Genomic DNA, 20,636 nt, shown 5'->3' with positions numbered 1-20,636 from the left:
GTGTCTCTGTGGATACTCACGTGGGGTAGTCCTGTGTGTCTCTGTGGATACTTACGTGGGGTAGTCCTGTGTGTCTCTGTGGATACTTACGTGGGGTAGTCCTGTGTGTCTCTGTGGATACTTACGTGGGGTAGTCTTGTGTGTCTCTGTGGATACTTACGTGGGGTAGTCCCGTGTGTCTCTGTGGATACTTACGTGGGGTAGTCCTGTGTGTCTCTGTGGATACTTACATAGGATAGACCTGTGTGTCTCCGTGGATACTTACGTGGGGTAGTCCTGTGTATCTCTGTGGATACTTACGTGGGGTAGTCCTGTGTGTCTTTACTTACGTGGGGTAGTCCTGTGTGTCTCTGTGGATACTTACGTGGGGTAGTCCTGTGTGTCTTTGTGGATACTTACGTGGGGTAATCCTGCGTGTCTCTGTGGATACTTACGTGGGGTAGTCCTGTGTGTCTCTGGTGGAGCAGATGCCGGTCGGGTTCTGAGCGCATCTCTGTGGATACTTACGTGGGGTAGTCCTGTGTGTCTCTGGTGGAGCAGATGCCGGTCGGGTTCTGAGCACATTTCGGCGTCTGTCTGAACACCAGCTGCTGCCGCGGGGGCTCCGAGTGGCGCGATGTCTCCGACTGCTGAGGGGGCCCCGGCTCGGGCTCTGCCGGGTCACAGGGAGGTCAGATACAAAATGGCTACCAACAGCAAAAAAGTGCGCGCAAAGATGGAGGGAGGCGGAAGTTGAAGGATATGTGAGCAATTACGAATTCACAGAGCACTTCAGCTGATGTTCATCTGTTGGAAATTGACACGACACGCCACGATTGTATTGAACACAATAACTTCAAAAAACTACCAGACGTAAAAATGAGGTTCTGCCCCCCCCCCCTCCTAGAAATGGCAAACAGTCGTATTGTAGAACGAGGAGCTAGGCGTGAACTGAAGGGTTTTCAGAATACAGCTTACCTCCGCCGGGGAAAATGATGCTGGCTGCCCGGACCTGACTAGCTAGCAGCACCGCTGACAATAAAGTCTGGGGGCAGAAGAGAACAGCAGGGTCAGAATCTAGGCAAAACGGAGATCAGGAACGTCGAAATCTGTGCGTTGCGCATAATTTTAACCTTCCAGGCGGTGGGGGGGGCATTTTTTTGCCCCCCCCCCCTTTAGTTTTTTCGATATATCTCGAGAACCGCTGCGCCGATCGTCACCAAACTTTCGGTACCCTCCCGGGAGCAGCTAGCGCACATGGTGACCAAAAATTTTTCCAAAGGCTATGATAGGTTGGCCGCTAATGACGTCAGAGTGACGTCATTTTTGCCATTTTCGACCCAAAAAAGGTTTCGCGGGAAGAGCTGTCAGGCCTACAGCTTTAGAGATATAGAAAAATGTTTCAGTCATAAAAGGTGTAGAATTGAAAGGGCTACAAAACTACCATTTCGGTTTTTCAAATTTTTGGATTTTGACCCCCAAAAATCAATTTTGAGTATAATAACCAAAAAATCCAAAAAGTTTTTTGAATTTCGAAAAAAAACGGAATATATGTGATAGCCCCTACCGCCTTCTACCTACATACCAAATTTGAGATCGATACCTCTTTTTTTTGGCCAAGTTATAGCGAAAAAACTGTTCAAAATTGATGACGTCAAATTTTCAAACTCAATTTTTAGCAATTCTAGACCTCGTAGTGCAAAACAAAGACCACCATTAGACTCCCCGTGACGAGCTGCATCAAATCGATACCCATTTTATGCAAAAATATCAACTTTGAAATTTGACCTTTTTTGACCTGACCTTGACCTGACCTCCACCAGAAAGTGACCTAAACCGTACCTGATGGTCTTATAACCAACACCATTGAGTTGGAAATGAAACACTGGCCATAAAACATGCATCTCATAACCTTAGTAAAGTTGGGCTCATGTGGTGACCCTTGGTGACCTTTGGTGACCTGACCTGTGACCTGACCTGGTATGACCAGTGACCTCTAATAGCAACATATGTACTAGACAACTGACGCCTTATCGCTGATCTTCGACAAAATGCGTTCTACTCGGTGTTATACTCCACTTCTCCATATATTTAATTCCTCAATTGCCACTGGTGTCATTCCTTCTTGCTGGAAAACTGCAGAAATCGTGCCCATATACAAAGGCAAGGGTGACTCGGCGTTGGCGTCAAACTATAGACCCATCTCACTGCTAAACGTTGTGTCTAAACTTCTTGAAAGACTCGTCTCGCTACAGCTCAGATCATACCTAGATGAATGTTCAGTGTTATCAGAGAGCCAATTTGGCTTCCGACGTCACCATTCGGTTGATCACGCCTTAATCACTCTTACGGAATCTATACGGTCGTCAATCGACAAAGGAGAGGTATGTCTTCTGGTTTCCCTCGACCTAAGCAAAGCGTTTGATTCTGTTGACCATACGCTGCTATTTGAGAAGTTGTGTCAATATGGGATAGAGCATCCATGGTTTGAAAATTACCTTCACGGCAGGACTCAATATGTTCGAGGCTGTTTTGAGAAACGCGATGTGCTGTCGGGGGTGCCCCAGGGAAGCGTCCTGGGGCCAACCCTTTTCAATATTTTCGTAAATGATTTACCAATTGCTGCCAGTGGTTTGTGTACCATAACGCAATATGCAGACGACACGCAAATCATGGTCTCTGGCTCACCTAAGGCAGTAGACAGCATGATAGCCCGCCTTCAAACAGTCACTCGAAGGTTGGCCGCATGGTTCCTGCATCACGGCCTTGCACTCAACGTTAGTAAGACCCAAGCTATTATTTTTGGCTCGAAAGCATCTCTGAGACGTGTCAAACTCGCAGGAATCGATATTTTCGATACTTGCATTCAAATTAAGTCCTCCATACCAAGCCTTGGAGTGATACTGGACGGCTCTCTTACTTGGGAGCAGCATATTACCACTGTGGTAGGCAAATCAATTGGCATGCTGATTAGGCTTAGCTATCTTCGTCATATCTTGCCCATTAAGATCATAGTCTTGCTCATTAACACCCTAGTCCTTCCCCACTTACGTTTTTGTATTTTGGTTTGGGGAAGTTGTAATTTAACGCAGAGGAAAAGAGTCAGCAAAATAATTAACTTCGCACGTCGCATCACTGGGAGAGAGGCCCACAGCTTAGCATGGCATGGTGATGTTAGCTCTGAATATCATATTGCGGCACTAAAACTCATTCGTCAATGCTTGCTTTTCCCAGAATGTACCCCACCTGCAATAGTTTCTTTTTTCAAGGTACGGCAATCGGAACGATCGACGAGGCAATGGAATAATCTTGACCTCGACATTCCGAAAACCGAATATAAAAAGACATCGTTGTCTTACCATGGCTCAAAGTTGTGGAACAGCCTTCCTTATCATGTACGGAACTGTTCTAAAACCGAATTCGTTAATTACATCCATGACAGAGCGAATCATGGTGGACTGAGTGTGTAAACATTTGATGTACCTATGAACATTGTGTATATGTGTGTTGTATGTGTATTGTGTAATGTGTATGTATGAAGATTGTACCACTACCCAACGTAATGCCCACTACTTTGTGGTTGTCGGGTATACTGAAATAATAATAATAATAATAGCGCTTTCCCTAGAAGCCCCGTGAACGGTGAAACATTTTATCTTTGACCTGACCTGTGACGTCATCGGTGACCCCGAGGTCAATGAAATTTGGTTTCCCTCGACAAATTTGACAGGGCTATCGAACTCCGTTTGAATTTTGCGGATCCGTCCAGTAGTTTCGGAGATACGGGGGGGGGGCAAAAAGTGCCCCCCCCCCCCCACCGCGCGGAAGGTGGCTGGTAGGCCCACCGCCTGCCGGGTTAAACGTGCATGCACCTGCGTACAGAACATACAGCGGAAAACAAACAACTTCCGTTAAATTCAGAGTAATGGAGCGAGCGCTGTGCATCGAAGTAGTTAGTGTGGAAGTTTTCGAATTGGGCGAGGGTGGCTCTGTAGATAAACAGCTCCGAGTGCTTGGCAGTCGATCGGAATGTGGTGCGACGCCACGAGATCGCCCCTGTTTACTGTACTTTCTCTGGGCACAACTAATAGCTAATAGCTTTTTAGCGTGTTTATAAAGTCAGTGGTTCGCGGACCCCGATGGCGCAAATATCAGTCGCCCCGAACGTCGTGCATTGCACAGTGCAGATGCACCAATCTGACAACCAAACGATCTGAGAGACAATTTTCTGTTTACACACTCGTAACTCAACAGGATACCAAACCAACTGAATTTCGTATTTCTTTCATCATAAGATTGCCTGTTCATTACATTGTTAAGTCTTCACTGAGATCTTGAAGTGAATCGCAATGCAAAGACGGCACCGTCCGGCGCCGGCAACGAGAATCAGCCGGCATGCCGGCGCCGTGCGCGCCGCTCCGGCGGTATTGTTGACTCTTAACACCACAACAAGTGAAGTTGTAGACTGATTTACATACTGCTTTCACCGTAATAAGCGCAATTCAATTATAGGTAGGTACTGAGAGTTTGACGTTTATAGAATAATTACGGTGTGAGATATTTGCGAATAACAGAATGGTGGGCGACATGGCCCCCCTTCCCCTCTTTCACTGCGCGTGTTAAATCGATAAAGATGAAGTATCTTAGGGAAGCCAATGATCCGGTATTTAGTTTCATACGCCCATCTGATGTCACGGGATATCAACACATGTCGTAATACGCAGCACAGTAGAGGTCGGTGAGGAAAAGCGCGTGTCCACAAGGCCGTTCTTTGCAACACACCTCGTACTGAGTGATGAACATCATTGTGACACGCACAAGGCCTCGACTATTGAAACTGATGCCTATATTTATAGTCTGGCAAACCTAAGAAAGAATGGATTAAGTGCTGCGGTCGTTGATGCCTGTGCATTTATATTGTGAGGGCATATTTTCTGTCACAACTTTTCACACAAATTTCTCCGAACCATACATTTCAAGTGATCAAAACACGTGCAAAGTGATTCAGGCGTTCTTTCTTAGGTTTGCCAGACTATACATACGGCCCCTTTGGCGATGTATATGACCGTGGTGATGCTGAATGGTATACAGCCCGTACCAGTGATGACGCACTAGATTAACGACTCCGTATGCTTTGAGCGTGTGAAGGGCCGGTTGGCCAGGTGGCACATCTAGATATGCCGATGTCCTTCTGCACAGGACCCAGTGGCCTCAATGCCAGAGTGATAGCCAGCGTGAAGCGAGACTCAGCGTACAGCACGTGACCTCGACCCTGCCTCCTTTTCCTCTCTGAGTTTGACAGGCGGTGGTGAGCCTAATAGTGCCTACCTGTGAGCGAACGGTGAAGGCTTTTAAATATCATCAACTTTGCGAATTAATTTGATATGTCTTCATGCTAACTGTCGAACTCATCGTTTTGGCAAAAATGTAAAAGCTGTTAGCAGCGTTAGCTGTTATATGCCAAATCCACTGGCTCCGTCACTTTCTGAGCGTCAATTTATCAGTTTCAATCAGCTCAAGACGTCGCGATAGAGGGAAAACAGCAGCCCTTGTGTTTTTAACGGACACAATGGTCAGTCTGATTGTCTTTGTTTACATGCTGCACGATTTCGTAATCTGCTGCATGTACAGGAGCGCCTTTTAATGAGTTTATCGCTCCAGTTTTACTATATCTGCAGGAAGCGCGGCCCGATAGCGTCTCCGCGCTGGTCGGGAGCTGTGGCTGCGGTTTTCCTCTGCCGACCGACACACACAATGGTCCTCGGCTAAGGAAACCCGACCGCCGCTATACCACCGGCCACACATTGCACAATAATCAGAGCAGTGGCAGCCTGGAACATTTTTAACCGTAACGCAGATTTGTGCCTGAGCAGCCCAACCCGCCTCAGCTGAGGGAAGCCGCAGGGCACAATAGCGAGGGATACTTCATGGTGGATATGTGCAGGCACGAAGACCACCGACACGTTGACATTTACATAGATCTTTATCAATACATGACATTATCCAAACATGCCATTGTTCGTAGTTTCCATCTGTGAAATCAGAAATGGACGCGCATTCCTCACACGGTGATATTTATGGCAGAAAAGGACACCGCTAGCTCCCATGGATGTAAACATTGAGCTTTTCCAGTAAGATCTCTTATGACACATGCTACGAGAGCCCGTCCATTGAAACTGCGGGTTCTATAACCGCCGCGTCCAAGGTAGCTTGCAGCGCCGGTGTGGGTTTGTGGCTGGAGTGTTTCCCTTAAAAGATATCAATAAATTGCAGCTACCTAACCGTGCATTGGTGATATTCCAGCACGTGCCACGGACGACTACTTAGTACTCGTGTGACCGTGTCATGCGCCACGGGCCGGAGTGTTAGGATTGCCGAATGTCACCACGCACCACGTAGCCTTGTCGTCAGACGCACCCGAATTTTCCGCCACCCACGCCCGAATGCTCCATGTTTGCACGTGCAAAGCCACATAACTGGAATGCCAGATCGGTGATCGAAGCATGTTTAATATATTTTTTTAACTTTATTATCACAAACAGCAAATCCGATCAGGGTTGTTTCTGAAAACCGCGCCGGGAGCGGGGGAGGTCCGTCCAGGTGTTCAGAACTGCGGTGATCGCTGCTGACGGAGATCGGCGTGTTCACGACGTGTAAACAGCGGCTAGCGGACGGATTACACGAGGTTATGGCTGGTCCACCGCGATACGTTCCGGGAAGGATCACCGAAATGGCACGGGCAGGCTGGCTTGGAGATCGGATATGCAGATAGGGAAACCAGCGGAATATTTTCATGCTATCCGGGCACGTGCTCTCCGCTCAGGTACGTACACAGATATAAATCAAACAAACGGTGGGAAGATAACATTTAAATATGCATTTATACCTAGCAGTAGGTATTTAAGAAATTTCATCTTTTTGACAGAAAACAAGAGATTAGCGAGTGATTACAGTCGGGCAGATAATTTTACCACGACTAAAACTTGCAGAGTCCCGTCAGTTTATAGTGCAGCTCGTGTCAACACAAACAACTTAGGTATAGACACCTTCTGGGAATCACCATGAGGACCTTTGGAAGCAGCCCATAAGTATAATGCACATTTATCTCATTAAAACGTACTTTCTCCGCATACAGACTGCCTCCAAGTCCAGACTGTGATCTGCGTATAACGGCCGCAACACCCTCCCTGTAATGACGTCACAGGTCCAAAACAGCTGCCAGCCCAGCTGTCGTCACCCTGACCAGCAGAGCTCGACCGCAGGACATCGACAACTCGTCACCCAAGAAAAGAACGCCGCCGCCGCCACCGCGACAGGGCCGGCGGCGGCGGACGATCCCGGCGCAGCCGGATGCGCCGCAGTTGTATCGGCGGCGACCGTGGCGCGGCTGAGGCCGACCGGCGCCGTCTGGATCCCGTGCGGGCTTTCCGTCCGGTGGCGGTAGCCGAGCGGGGACAGTTCTTCTTCGGTTGGGTGCCCCGCAGCCAGTTGTTTGACCCGGATTTGGTGAGGTCCGAATTGGAATTGTATCGGAATAATCGGACGTGTCTTTTTGCTCCGACTTGTATAAGTGTCCATTAAGTCTTCGGCAGTCGAAACTTATGTCATTTTGTTTGTTTTTAAATGCTTTTTTCTTTGCCTATACTTTAAAGACTCAAATGTTAAAATCTTTTACGATATAGTGCTCAAAAATGTACACATTTTCGAATATTTTTCAAAGTTTCAGCACAGTGAAAACTAAAAAACTCGTTTGACTTTTTGCCGTAGTCACGTGCGCCTCAGATTAATTTGCTTCAGTCTCGAAGATTCTTTAGTCATCATTCACAGAGCTTTTATGAACCTTACCTCGGCCGAGAAGGTAATTCGACAGCGATGAACCTGCATCATGAACAGCTCCTCGTCTCAGAATGAATCGTTAGATACACAAGTCAGCCACACTCCTCGCTGCTGCAAATGCGTTACAAATCCTTGCAAAACATGCAGATGCGCGAAACAGAACAAACGCTGCACATCCTGCCGATTCGGAGACGGCTGTTCGAACTCTGCAGCGAATGACCCTCCAACCAGTGACATTGCCAACGAGATAGCCTCTCTGAAGCAGCGATGCCGACTCTTACCCTTCATCCCCAAAGGGGCACGCATCGCTGTGGCTGACGCGTTAGCCCATTGCATCAACGATGCCGTAACCCAGGGTACCGACCTCGCATGGCGTAAGCTAATGCGTTTTGGTTACTTGGCGCTTACCATCCGTGACAACAAGGGCAGCAAGAAGAGGCTATCATTAGCCACTCAAGTTCGTAATAACTTGTCTCAAGATGATTTCAACCCACCTCGCCATGCAAGTAAAAGGACAGCTCAGAACAAAAGAAATCGCCCACCTAGCACCATGGCACTATTGCGCCGCGTCTCAGAGAAGATAACAGACGGCGACCTCCGCGGTGCTCTGCGCCTCCTGGCCTCGGACGATTCTTTTGCGGTCCCAACAGATGATGTCATTAGCAAAATGCAAGAGAAACACCCGGAACCACCCGAAGATATCCGCCCTATCTCACCGCCCGACGAGGGCACAGCATCGCTAACAGCTACTGAAGCAGACGTCCTGAAGGCCATCAACTCATTTCCACCGAGCTCGAGCGCTGGACTAGACGGAGTCCGACCCGCTCACCTGCGATCTCTGATCTCCAGAACAACTGCCGAAGCCGGAGCACGCCTTCTCACAGCTTTGACGGCTCTCGTCAATCTGGCGTTATGTGGCCGCCTTCCTGAGTTTGTCTTGCCAGCATTCTTCGGCGCCTCTCTGATCGCTCTGCGTAAGAAGGACGGCGGCCTTAGACCCATTGCCGTCGGAAGCGTGTACCGCCGCATCACTGCAAAAGTAGCTGCGCACTCAGTCTCCGGACGAATCGGGGCCGAACTGAGGCCCGTGCAACTGGGCGTGGCCACAAGAAATGGATGTGAGGCGGCAGTCCATGCTGTTCGAACATACATCCAGCAGTCGGAACCCAGCGAAGACAGGATACTCGTGAAGCTGGATGTCTCAAATGCCTTTAACTCAGTGCGCAGAGACAGCATGCTGGAGGCAGTGAGAGCAAGAGCACCTGACATCTATTCTCTCGTATGGCAAGGGTACAGCCAATCTGCTCCCCTGTTCATCGGAGAGAGCCAAGTGCTGTCTAAAACCGGCATCCAGCAAGGAGACCCTCTCAGCTCTTTGCTGTTCTCGCTGGCCATAGACACCGCCACCAAAGCAGCAGATGCAGACATCAACGTCTGGTACTTGGACGACGGCACTCTGGCTGGTCCGCTGCCAAAAGTGCTCGCCAGCATTGAGCGCGTCAAAGAGAACTTTGAGAAGGCTGGCCTGCGCTTCAACGGTGCGAAATGCGAATGCACCTTCCTGGGAAAGCAAGGGGCCCAGCAAAAACAGAACATCTTGGATGATTTGCACGGCATCCTCCCTGACGCTCATGAAGTCTGCCTGGATGACCTGGAACTGCTCGGCGCACCAATGAATGACTCTCAAACACGACACAGACTCCTACTCGGCAAGCAGGAGATTGAGAAACTAGTACGGCGTCTCAGAAGCATGGAAGAGCCCCACCAATCCTTCTTCTTGCTTAAGAACTATGTCTCTATGCCTCGCCTACTCTACCTTTTGAGAAGTTCCCCAGCCCACAGACACATTGACTTGCTTTCTGGGATCGACGAGGTCGTGAGGAAGGGTCTAGAGGCGATCACCAACGTTCAGATGCGCGACGACGCCTGGCGACAGGCCACACTGCCTGTCAGTCTTGGCGGGCTTGGTGTGAGGATGACCTCCGATCTAGCCCTCCCCGCTCACCTGGCATCGCATGTCGCATCTGCGGCCATGGTGGCAGCCATCAATGCAACTACCTCAGCTGACTTCAACGAGACCACACGGCGTCTGATCAGCGAGTGGCAAAACCGCACCGGTCTAACACCGCCAGACGACGAAAAGCGGCACCTTCAACGCGAATGGGACCGCTCAGAGGCCAAGTCTATCAGCACGCACCTGCTAGACAGCAGCACCGATAAGGTGTGCCAAGCTAGGCTCCGAGCCGCCGGACAGCCACACTCAGGCGCCTGGCTCAACGCCTACCCGTCACCAAGTGTAGGCACCCTGATTGAGCCTGACACCTTGCGGACAGCAATCGCTCTGCGGATTGGCGCTGAGCTCTGCGCTCCCCATCGCTGCCGCTGCGGGGCCGACATTGATGAGCGTGGTCTGCACGGTCTCAGCTGCCAGTTAAGCGCCGGTCGACTACCCCGCCACGCAGAGCTCAATAACATTATCAAACGTGGCCTCGCTGCCGCCGGCCTTCCAGCAGTCCTAGAACCTGCCGGCTTGGATCGCGGCGACGGACGCCGTCCCGATGGCATCACAACCTTCCCTTACTCAGAGGGGAAATGCCTCATTTGGGATGCAACGTGCGTCGACACTTTCAGTGCCTCCTCAGTATCCGCATGCGCATCGCGCGCGAGTGCCGCAGCCACTGCTGCCGAAGGACGCAAACGTCGACGCTACGCTGACTTAAGTCGGCGGTACCTGTTCCAAACAGTCGCCGTCGAGACATCTGGTGCTTTTGGCACTGATAGTCTTCACTTCTTAAGAGAACTCGGTCAGCGGATCGTTCAGACAACCGGCGATCGGCGAGACATGGAACACTTAATGCAGCGCATATCGGTGGCAGTGGCACGTGGCAACGCGGCTGCTGTGCGACTGGCAGCAGCTGACGACACGTCAACGCTTCGACGAGTCCATGCGCAGCCTTCCTGCACTGCTGAGTCGTCACCATGCAGCCAAGAACCAGATAGCGATGAAAACGCTGGAAGGCAGGCATCTGACGTCGACTCAAGTCATTCCCTCTCAAAGTCGAGCCAAGGTGGATCTACATTGGGGACCATGCACCCGTCCGAGGCCAAGGGTTCGCGACTGTCGCGCTCGAAGGAGCGGGCGCCCAGCTGCCCGGACCGCGCTGACAGGGAGAACACGAAGCTGCTGCAGGTGGCTGGCGTCGGCCCGCGCCGGTTCTACGGTGACTCGGCCGAAGCCGGCGGCTCGCTGTCCGCCGCCAGCCCACAGATGCGGCCGCCGCCGTCGCTGCGCAAGTCCGGCGAGGGCGACAAGAACCCGCAGCTGCACTGTGGCAAGGCGCAGGCGGCCAGCCGCGGCCTGCAGCTAGTCCCGGCCATCCGGCCGCTCGACTCCGACAATGATGGCAAGGACCCTTTGTATATCGGCCTACCCAACTACGGGAACTCCTGCTATCAGAACGCCACCCTGCAGTCGCTGCTGGGCCTGCGACCGTTCCTCAGTGAGATGATTTCCCTGATCTCGGGCCTGGACGAGAGCGGCCAGTGCCGCACGCTGCGTGCCGTCGCCAAACTGATGGTGCTGCGCCAGAAGGCACTCAGCAAATCAGTCTCTAGCCATCTCAACGATCTGCGCGACGTGTTCGCCGACATCGACCCGGCGTTCAGAGGTACCGAGATGCAGGACGCCAATGAGTTCTTGCTGCGCCTGCTAGACACTATGAAGGGAGAGATCGACGCGCGGCGACCGACCGACAACCCGGTGCGAGACAACTTTCAGTACCAGGTCGTCGAGAGCTACATGTGCACCAAGTGTCATGAAACGGCGCTGAAGCGGCAAGAAAACATATGCTGGTTTGTCAGAGTGCCGCGCCGCCAGGGCACGGAGACGCCCACGCTGCAGGACGCACTGCGAATGTGCATGCGGCCTGACCGGCGCGAGCGGCTCTGTCAGCACTGCCAGCATGATGAGTGCCGCGTCACCACCAAAATCAGCCAGCTGCCCAGGACGCTGATACTACAGCTCAACCGGTACGTCTTCCTTGGGGGGGAATCGAAGAAAATCCGCGCCAATGTCGGCATTCCCAAGTTCCTTTCACTGAACGAATATGTCGCGGATGACGTCACCCGGCCTCCCGAGTGGAAGTGCAGGAAGCCTTCCCTGTGTACCCTCTCCGACTTCGAGGAGTCTGAGGCGCCCAGGTCGGGTCCGTCGCCGCCGCCCGCCGCCTGTGGACCGTCATCAGTGCCGACCGCCAGCGCCGGCCCGCCGGAGTCCGCCGCCGCCGGATCGCCGGTGTCGGCCGGAACCGCAGCGCCGGCGCGTCCCTCTTCACCGGCGACCGGTGCCGAGCCGCTGCCGCCGCCGCCGCCAGCGCAGGATGAGCTGGTGGTGCTGGACGCTGACTCCGAGTCCAAACCGGCGCGGACCCGCGAGGACGAAGATGGCGAGCTCCAGGAAGCCATCGTGAGGTCGCTGGGGAAGGGAGCGCCGGCCGACACCTCGGAGCAGGCACATCTCTCGGATTTCTGCGTGGAAGACGGCCAGTCTCTCTGCTCAGTGGACCTGGCCGGCGACTTTACCTACCGGCTGGTGGGCATCGTCAGCCACTACGGCGGCGCCACGCACTCCGGACACTACGTGTCGGACGTCTACAGCGTCGGCAGGGACCGTTGGTACCACTATAACGATAGCCGAGTCAGCTGTGTCGACGAGGCCGACATTATGGGCGAGGGACACCTGAGAAACGGCTACATATTCTTCTACCTCCACAAAGACCTATATAACCAAGTGGTCAGCGCAGAGGGAGCCGGCGGGGCGCTGTAACCGCCGCGCCAGGGAGCACAGGCTCTGAGCGGCACCGGCGGTTCGTATGGGTACATGTGGTTAATGTGTTTATGCATGTGAGCTTGTACTTTCTGTTAAATAGCACAAATAGGTCCGCCCCACTCCGGGGTAAGTGCGGGGAACAACCGACTAAAGGGGAACAGGTGTGTCAGTGCAGCTCCCGACAGGCCTTGTGACGTTATATTTTATACCATTGTTGCGTTTTCGTGGCGTCCTGGATTAGGCAAAAAGTGTAGAAGACAAACTCAGGTTAGTTCACCAGAGTATCATTGTCTGCTCTAATAACTGGGCTGCATTCTTTTACGCTGGCATTAATTTGGACCACCTTGTTCATTACCAGTGATGCCGTCGCCATATTCTTGCGACGTTTAGATGTAATGCACGAATGTGAAGAAACGATTTAGAAAATCGTACAAAAAAAACTGAATGCCGTGAAGAGGCATTTTTCAGGGTAGCATGAATTTTTGAAATGCACAGGCTTTAGTTCCATAATTGAAAATCACATTTCAACATGATAAATGAAAACTTTATAAGTGCACGGCAAAGCGTTTTATGTATAAGATATGCAGTCATCATTGGAACAGGTGTCACATTCAATGGATGCAAGCAGTCATGACAACAAACCATCACGACGGAGAACATTATTGTTCAGAAACCGTGCAGAATCACCGACAGTAATACCTAATGTTTATACCTAAATACCTAAAATTAATGCATTTCTCACGCGCGAGAGGATCTCAGACTTCTCTCCCCCTTACAAATGTATGAGGTGTCGACTTTGACGGTAGCCCATAAGGCGATCACCAGCGGCGAGCCTGTGGACATCTCTACTCTATTCACTACGTTTCGTGACTCGCGCCAGCAGTCCGAGCGCAGTACGCGTCAGGATCGCCTTTTGAGGCCTCCTGCTATGCGAACGGCCGCCGGGCAGCGATCGTTTTTATATCGCGCAACATCACTTTTAAATGAACTGCCTGTGAGTATCGTTGAGCTGGACCCCACTTCTTTCAAACGCGCCGTTAAGATAGTTAAGTGTAATAGGGATATGTAGTGGGAGGGGGAGGGGGCATAGGAGTGCAAGCTTTATGATGTGCACGTGTGCCTGATGTTTGCCTGTTTTACCCATTCCGCCTTTTACCTGTTTTTATATTGTGACTATCGGCACAGAATAGCCACGCCGGTGTATGTGGAGTGCTGGCAAACGTCAATACAATACAATATATAATGCCCAGAACACGGGCCACTGCACTGCGCTGTTCTTAGTGCGCCGCTTATCCCAGGGCTCGGATAGCGCACTGCTCGTGTTACCGTGGGTAGGGCTTATCCCAGAGCTCGGATAGCGCACTGCTCGTGTCACTGTGGACGGTAGGGCGGTAGGGCGACTTCGTACCACCTGAGAGCCGAGTCAATCCTGGTAACCGTACAAACACGATTTGTAAGCCGATATAGAGAGACGCAGATACCTGGGCATGTGGAGGGGAGTCCCCTGGAACCGTCCAGCTGCTTATGCCTCGTTACATCACCTGACTCGGCTAAGTCAGGTGTCTCCCCACAGACACTGAGGCAAATGAGTCATATATCAGAACGGAGGAACGACTTGTGGCCAAAGGTTGAAACATTTTGTGAGCTCTGAGCTTTGATTGAATCATCTGACAGATCGACCACAAAGGAAATTTCTGCGATTTACGACAAACAAGTTCCAAGTTGAGCCATTACGTCTCCCCGTTGCCCGCTCGTCGGCGGTAAGACTCGACCCGTTGCCCGCTCCGTTCCACTGCCCTGGTCGGCGGTAAGACTCGACCCGCACCAGCTGAATCAGAATCACTGGACCGTGGCTGCACCAGCACGACCAACGGAGCCCACCGATCCTGACCAAAACACCCACTCATAGTCTGGCCATGTGGGTGGGCCGTAAAGCCACTCGAGTCCCTAAAACTATGAGCGACATGTTTATTAATCATAACCCTTGCTTGCTACCGAGCGATACCGGCACCTACTCATAGTTCGCCTGCACAAAGGCCAGGCGTGGGCGCCGTCATGCACTAAATAGGGCGTGATTCCTAACCTGGCTCCAGGTGGAAAGGTGCAGCCCGTCAGTGCACAATGTGCAGAATGGCGATAAAAACAACCCAAATTTGTCTGGGTCAAGTGAGCGGCAGCGCCCGGCTCCCCAAAAACAGAGGCGGTTGCGTAACAACAGCACGGAGCTCTGACCACTTTCCTCCACCAGTCGAGCCGCGCTGGCTAGAATCAATTTGAATGGGACGTCTAGCATGTCATGTCCCTTCCAGCGAAAGGAAATGACATTCAATTCAGAATGATGATCAAGCTGGTTGGATGATTCAAAGGCATAAAGAAACAGACATGGCTATATCGTCTCACAGTTTCAGACCAGACGAAGCAAATATGCATCGCAAACCAGCAGTAAATAGAGAGCACCAGAAGCTACTTTGTTGGACTGTGGCTCAATGCTCAGTGCTCTCAAAATGCTCTCAAATGTCCATTCTGAGTACATAGAAGATGTAGGTATAACGATCTGAGCCATGGTTATAATCATAGCTCGCCGCTATGATTACCCACGTTTCTCCCATTCCAACGTAACGCCCCACCGTGCGTGCCAGGAACTGCAGTTTGGCACAAGAGAATAACCGCTCCGCTCTAGTCACCTGGTTGCCATGGTAACACAGCCGTTGCTAGGCAACGCTCCGCTGTGCGTACGGGAGACGGCAGTTCGGCACAAGAGGCCATCCCGGCCGCCGGCCTCCCCAGTCGGTGGCGTCGGTGGTCTGGAGCCGCCCCTGATCCCCCTCCCAGCTGGTCCGGGGGGAGGGGGAGGGGAGGGGGGTCCGGTTCGACCGACCCACAGCTCCGGGAAGTGGTACGGGGCGACCAAGGTCAAGGGTCTCGGTCTGGAATAGCCGTATTGCGGGATGAACATCACGGGCATGGATGACCTTTAATGTCAACTCATCTGATCAAATTCAGCACCTCACTGCGTAACAGGTGTGCAGTTTCCATGGCAACCATGTGATTGGGGCGGCGGCGGGGGCTGTGGTGGCTACTGACTATCCCTTTATTCATAATAGCAGTCTCCACTACGCACAGGAGAAACGGGGTGGGAATATTGCGCGTGGGTGGAACTTCAGAACTCAGCTCTGGGTGATGCTCACACTTGGCAGTATTGGGACAGGTGCCTGAACAATACCTGCTGATTGTATGTGCGCGCTGATTCTACGTAATCTGTCGGGACACCCATCACCCACGAGTCCTGTTTCGTATCAGGATGGATGGACAATGGACATACGAGAATAATGTATAACCGAATATAACCGAATATATACCTATATAACCCATCTCGTATAGCCGAACGAAATGGGTGTGTGAATACAGCCTGCTGCCCATTCAAACCCATAAGTTCTGTTTTGGCGCCTGATATACGTAATGCAAATGGCACAAATAGTTTATTAGGGATGCACCGACGGCTCCAGTGGCAATTAGGGCATACGAGCCCGCTCCGGATGCGTCCATTTTTTTAAAGCTTGCCTTTTGCTTGATAAAACTCTAGCAACTTCTATTAACACATAATTGGCGCGGTTTAAAACTCCACGGTAGCGAAAATTAATGTAAATTCAACAATACCTAGTTATTATGTCAGTCCTGCAGCGGCAAAAACAGCATTTTTGGATCCTCTGCTGATTTATCTGTGATGCTTGTGTAATTAGATGGGCACACTAGAATAGGTTGAACTTGGGGCATGCTGACCAATAGACGCTGCAAATTATTGCAGAACCATGTTTCAAATGACAGCGCCGTCTATCGATTGAGTTTATTTCCTCGAGGGTTAATTTAGAACTGAAGCACAGCGAAATAACTGGGTGACAACGGCAAAAAGTCGTTGTACAATGCAGATCCCGAAAAGGAAACGGGTCAAGTATATAGGGATGCAATTACGACTGCACAAGCACATTAATATCGAAAACATAACGGTACTACATATTGAACAAATCATATTTGGAGGCCACCAACACTCACCAATAGCACCTTCATGTCTGCCGCCCTGTTTGTGTGCGAGACCAGCTCTCCCGCTCTCTCCCTGTGCTCCTCCCTCTCTCCCGACACGGGCAGCACAACCCTCAGCGGCGCGGGGCGGCGGAGCGACTGACCGCCGTCTGCCGGCCGGTCCCGTACCGCAGCGGCCAGTGACGTCACCACCACCACCACCAGTGACGTCACACACCCACAGTCAGCTGGCGGCGCGGGAAGTCCGGTCGGGCCGGTTCCGACCCGGCGCTCCGCTCCCGGCCCCAGACAGAGACTTTCCAGACGGCGGCGTCTGGGAAACACTGCAGCGGTGATTGTTTGGGGTCATGTGGCGGCACGCGGCCAACTGGGGGGGGGAGGGGGCGTGCCGTGGCACGTGGCACCACGTCGGGGAGGGGCACAGCACGTGCCACGGAACGCCGGAGCCATCGGATTAGTGATGTCAATCGGATATCAACTTTTTGGTATACCAATACCAAACCGATACCAACTTGGTATTTGGTATTTCAATCGTATTGTGTTTGATATCTTGTTGGTATCATGAACCCTCACTAATGTATAAGAGGCTAAGAAATCGGTAAAAGTTGGCATTTCCCTCATTTTTCCAAGTTGGTTTGGTTTCGGTATTTTCCCGTGGTTTTGGTTGGTATTTGGTTTGGTATCGGTATTCCGATTTTCCGTAATTGACATCACTACATCGGATATACCCGTGGCACGTGGTGGTCTATAGACGTTGAGGAAACTTGTGTTAATGCATTAGGGCTATGTGGGAGTGTGAGCTGATCAGAATTTGTGGAGATGTGATGCCTGTGTGATTTAGGAAAACCTAGCGATATCACACACTACCAAAAACTTATGGCACAGCTAGTGACAATGAAGGTGACCTGAATGACCTGAGGGCTCCTATTAAAACATTTTATGATGATATTCATTTTACTATAAAGTTAATAACACATTGCTTTGATACCTTGTCAAAAATAAAATAAACATCAAGATATGCTGATTCATACCCTACGGTTGCTAATATTTTAACTCCAACCTTATCCCGCGCGGGGCTGGGGTCTCCAGCCGAACGCGCGGGGCTGGGGGGGGGGTAAATTTTACCCCCCCCCCCCCCCTGTTATCTCCCGAACTAATGGTCCGATTTGGAAAATTCAAACGCCAATCGAAAGCTCTCATCACGAACTACTAAAAACATGTACTTAATTTAAAGTTTGAGGTCAAGGTCAAGGTCAGGTCAAGGGTACAAATTGCAAGTTTCTACAGTATCGGCCTTGCACCGTAGTTGCCGAAGAATGGAGTCATGGACTGAGACTGATCGCCCAAAACGTGTTCTTTGGCTACCAAGACAATATTCGTTGCATACAATATCATTCAGAGGTCAAGGTCAAGGTCAGGTCAGGTCAGGTCAGGTCACCAAAAAACAAAATATAGAAAAGGGCATGTGCGACACATGTTTTATGGGTCATTTTACTCATAGAATTCAATAGGCACACTCAATAAGTGATATGGACCACCTCTGGATGAGTTTCAGGTCGAGGTCAGGTCAAGGTCAGGTCAAGTGAGGTCAAATTTTGAAGTTGGTTGTTAAGGCCTAAAAAGGTGTCTATCTGATGCAGTTTTTCACGGCGAATCGAACGGTGCTATTTTTGTTTCCGTACGAGGTCTAGAACTTCCAAAAAAGTCATTTTTCAAAAATTTTGTGTGTCGTGACGTCATAAAATTTTGAATAACTCCCACATTTTTGAACCGATTCTTCTAAAATTTGGTATGTAGGTGCACATAGACCACTTCTCTGACATATATTCCGGTTTTTTTCGATAGACTCAAAATTTTGGATTTTATAATGATTTTCCCAAAAAAGTCAGTTTTTTGAAAAAATTTAGGCCAAAATCCAAAATTTTCAAAAACCCGAGATAGCCATTTGATAGACAAAGTAAAATTACGTATAACCTTTTTTGTTACGTCTTGATTCCTTTAAAAATGAAGATGTTAGCGGCGTTTGAACTTTTGCTGTTTTTGAGGCGAAAATGGCGAACATGACGTCACTAAAACGTCAATTTCTCAAAAATTTTCCGACGGATTTCGCTCAAATTTTCAGAGAACGTGTCAAATTGATGTAAAAAAGGTACTGAAAGTTTGGCGGCGCTGCGCGCCGCCGTTTCTGAGATATCGTAAAAATTCGCGAGGGGGGGTAAAATTTACCCCCCCAGCCCCGCGCGGGTTATACGGCATATTCAGTCCATTCTTCATGAGCCAATGTCACAAATCTATGCAGTTCATCAGCATTGTTGAAAGGATCATCCCATCGCCTTTAGGCAGGTACCGTTACATTCCAACGCTACATAAAAAGGAGATATAAGAGATTATACACGCTTTTACGTCTCTTAAAACACACCATTTGGATGATTCATCATGACAGCCATCACAGAAATATCAGTACGACGACTATCGCGCGCGCGGTATGCTACGGTACCAGGTGATCAGGAGCAGGTGTCTGGCGGATAAATTGGCCTGCTTATCTGCATAGTTTGGCATGGTAACGGTCGAAAGGACTGATCAATGTCAGATTAAAATCAGCAAACCATATTCTTCCTAGCACAACGGAGTGAATTTTTAGATCTGAATGATTCTGTGACGACATCCTTACAGATAAGTGATACCTCACATGAATTAATGTTATTTCAAATGTTTCTAATAAACGTATTGGTATTGTGATCTTCGAGTGTAATTGGATTCATTTTGAATATTCTCGCAGACCGAAAGAGGAAAAAGGAGCCTGCTCCACTAACAGCTGATTTAGTGGTCAGGTGCTGGCCTCGGCCGTTTGATCGGGGAACTCCTTCGGGTTATCAGGAGCATACAGAGAGAGGCCAAAGACTGTCATGACTGTCCAATGGTCCGGGCAGAGTCCGTCACATACAACTGGCTCAGCGGCTGCTTCCATCAACCGGAGAACATCCCCGTGTCAGGAGTCTGATGTACCGAGAGATGTAGCCAATGTCACTTCTTTGGGTACATCCCCTTTCAGTATTGGCTTTGGCGATAAGCGCCTATATCGCCATTATAGAGTGCAATGGTCTATTGTCAGCTGCGGTCACAAACTTACGGAACGGGGATTTACGGAAGGGGAACTCACAAACTTACAAAACTTTTCCATGCAAATGAATGCTAAGAAAGTGTGTGGGAGGGATAGCGTGGAAAATAATGACATCACTTTTTCGGCAAGACACAAACATCCAAACATTCCCGCATCTGCAATTCAAACAAGGCTCGGAACACCAGCCGCCCGATAGTCAGGGCGGCTGCTCTGACGTCATAATGAGCGGACAGAGCCCAGAACACCAGCCGTCCGCCCGATAGTCAGGCAGACTGGGCGGCGGCTCTGACGTCATAGTGACGTCACTGGGACACAGAACAGACGGCCAGTGGCGGAGTTCCCACGACAGTGTTACGTCACCGGCCGTGTCCCCTATCTCAGCTGGCTAGGAAATGGGTGGTATGGGCGCTCAAATACCCGGCAGTGAGAGCAAATCGATGTCAAATATGTAGCTACAAATTTACATTTATAGTTTTCTCTAGAGCGTTATAGCATGCTAACTTGTCTAACGTGTTTTTTTCGGCGTAATGAGCATGACAATTTGTGCAATTGGAACGGCTCTTACGTAACTCTCCTGATGTTTGTTTGTTATAACTCTCCTGATGAGAGAAAGGTCACGCTATTGGGAATTTGAGCCCGGTAGGGCGACGAAGTCACTGATAGCATCGCTAAAAACGCGTCCCATTCAGCCATACCAGCGTTTTCATAAGTTCACAGAAAAGCCAAACTTGTAGAGATCCAATGTTGCCCATCCCCTTCAGGTGCAATAAATTATTAGATTTTATATGTATTAATTAATTACAGATTTATTATTAGATTATATATTACTCTCTC

General features: G+C 50.3%; 1 protein-coding gene across 1 annotated transcript in view; it reads right to left on the bottom strand.

Moving 5' to 3' along the window:
- LOC122372496 overlaps nucleotides 1-16,811 on the bottom strand; it is a 47,768-nt gene extending 30,957 nt beyond the window's left edge. Inside the window, exons 1-3 of the mRNA XM_043349715.1 lie at nucleotides 16,694-16,811; nucleotides 958-1,024; nucleotides 508-652 (exon numbers count right to left, since the gene is read on the bottom strand). Of these exons, the coding sequence (XP_043205650.1) occupies nucleotides 508-652; nucleotides 958-1,024; nucleotides 16,694-16,708 (227 nt within the window). The 5' untranslated portion in view covers nucleotides 16,709-16,811. The remainder of the gene's footprint in view (nucleotides 1-507; nucleotides 653-957; nucleotides 1,025-16,693) is intronic.
- Between the last annotated feature and the right edge of the window lie 3,825 nt (nucleotides 16,812-20,636).

The sequence above is a fragment of the Amphibalanus amphitrite genome, unplaced genomic scaffold (genome assembly GCF_019059575.1).
Source record: "Amphibalanus amphitrite isolate SeventyFive unplaced genomic scaffold, NRLGWU_Aamphi_draft 001366F_arrow, whole genome shotgun sequence".
NCBI classification, from domain to species: domain Eukaryota; kingdom Metazoa; phylum Arthropoda; class Thecostraca; order Balanomorpha; family Balanidae; genus Amphibalanus; species Amphibalanus amphitrite.
This window is presented reverse-complemented; position numbering and strand designations above follow the sequence as displayed.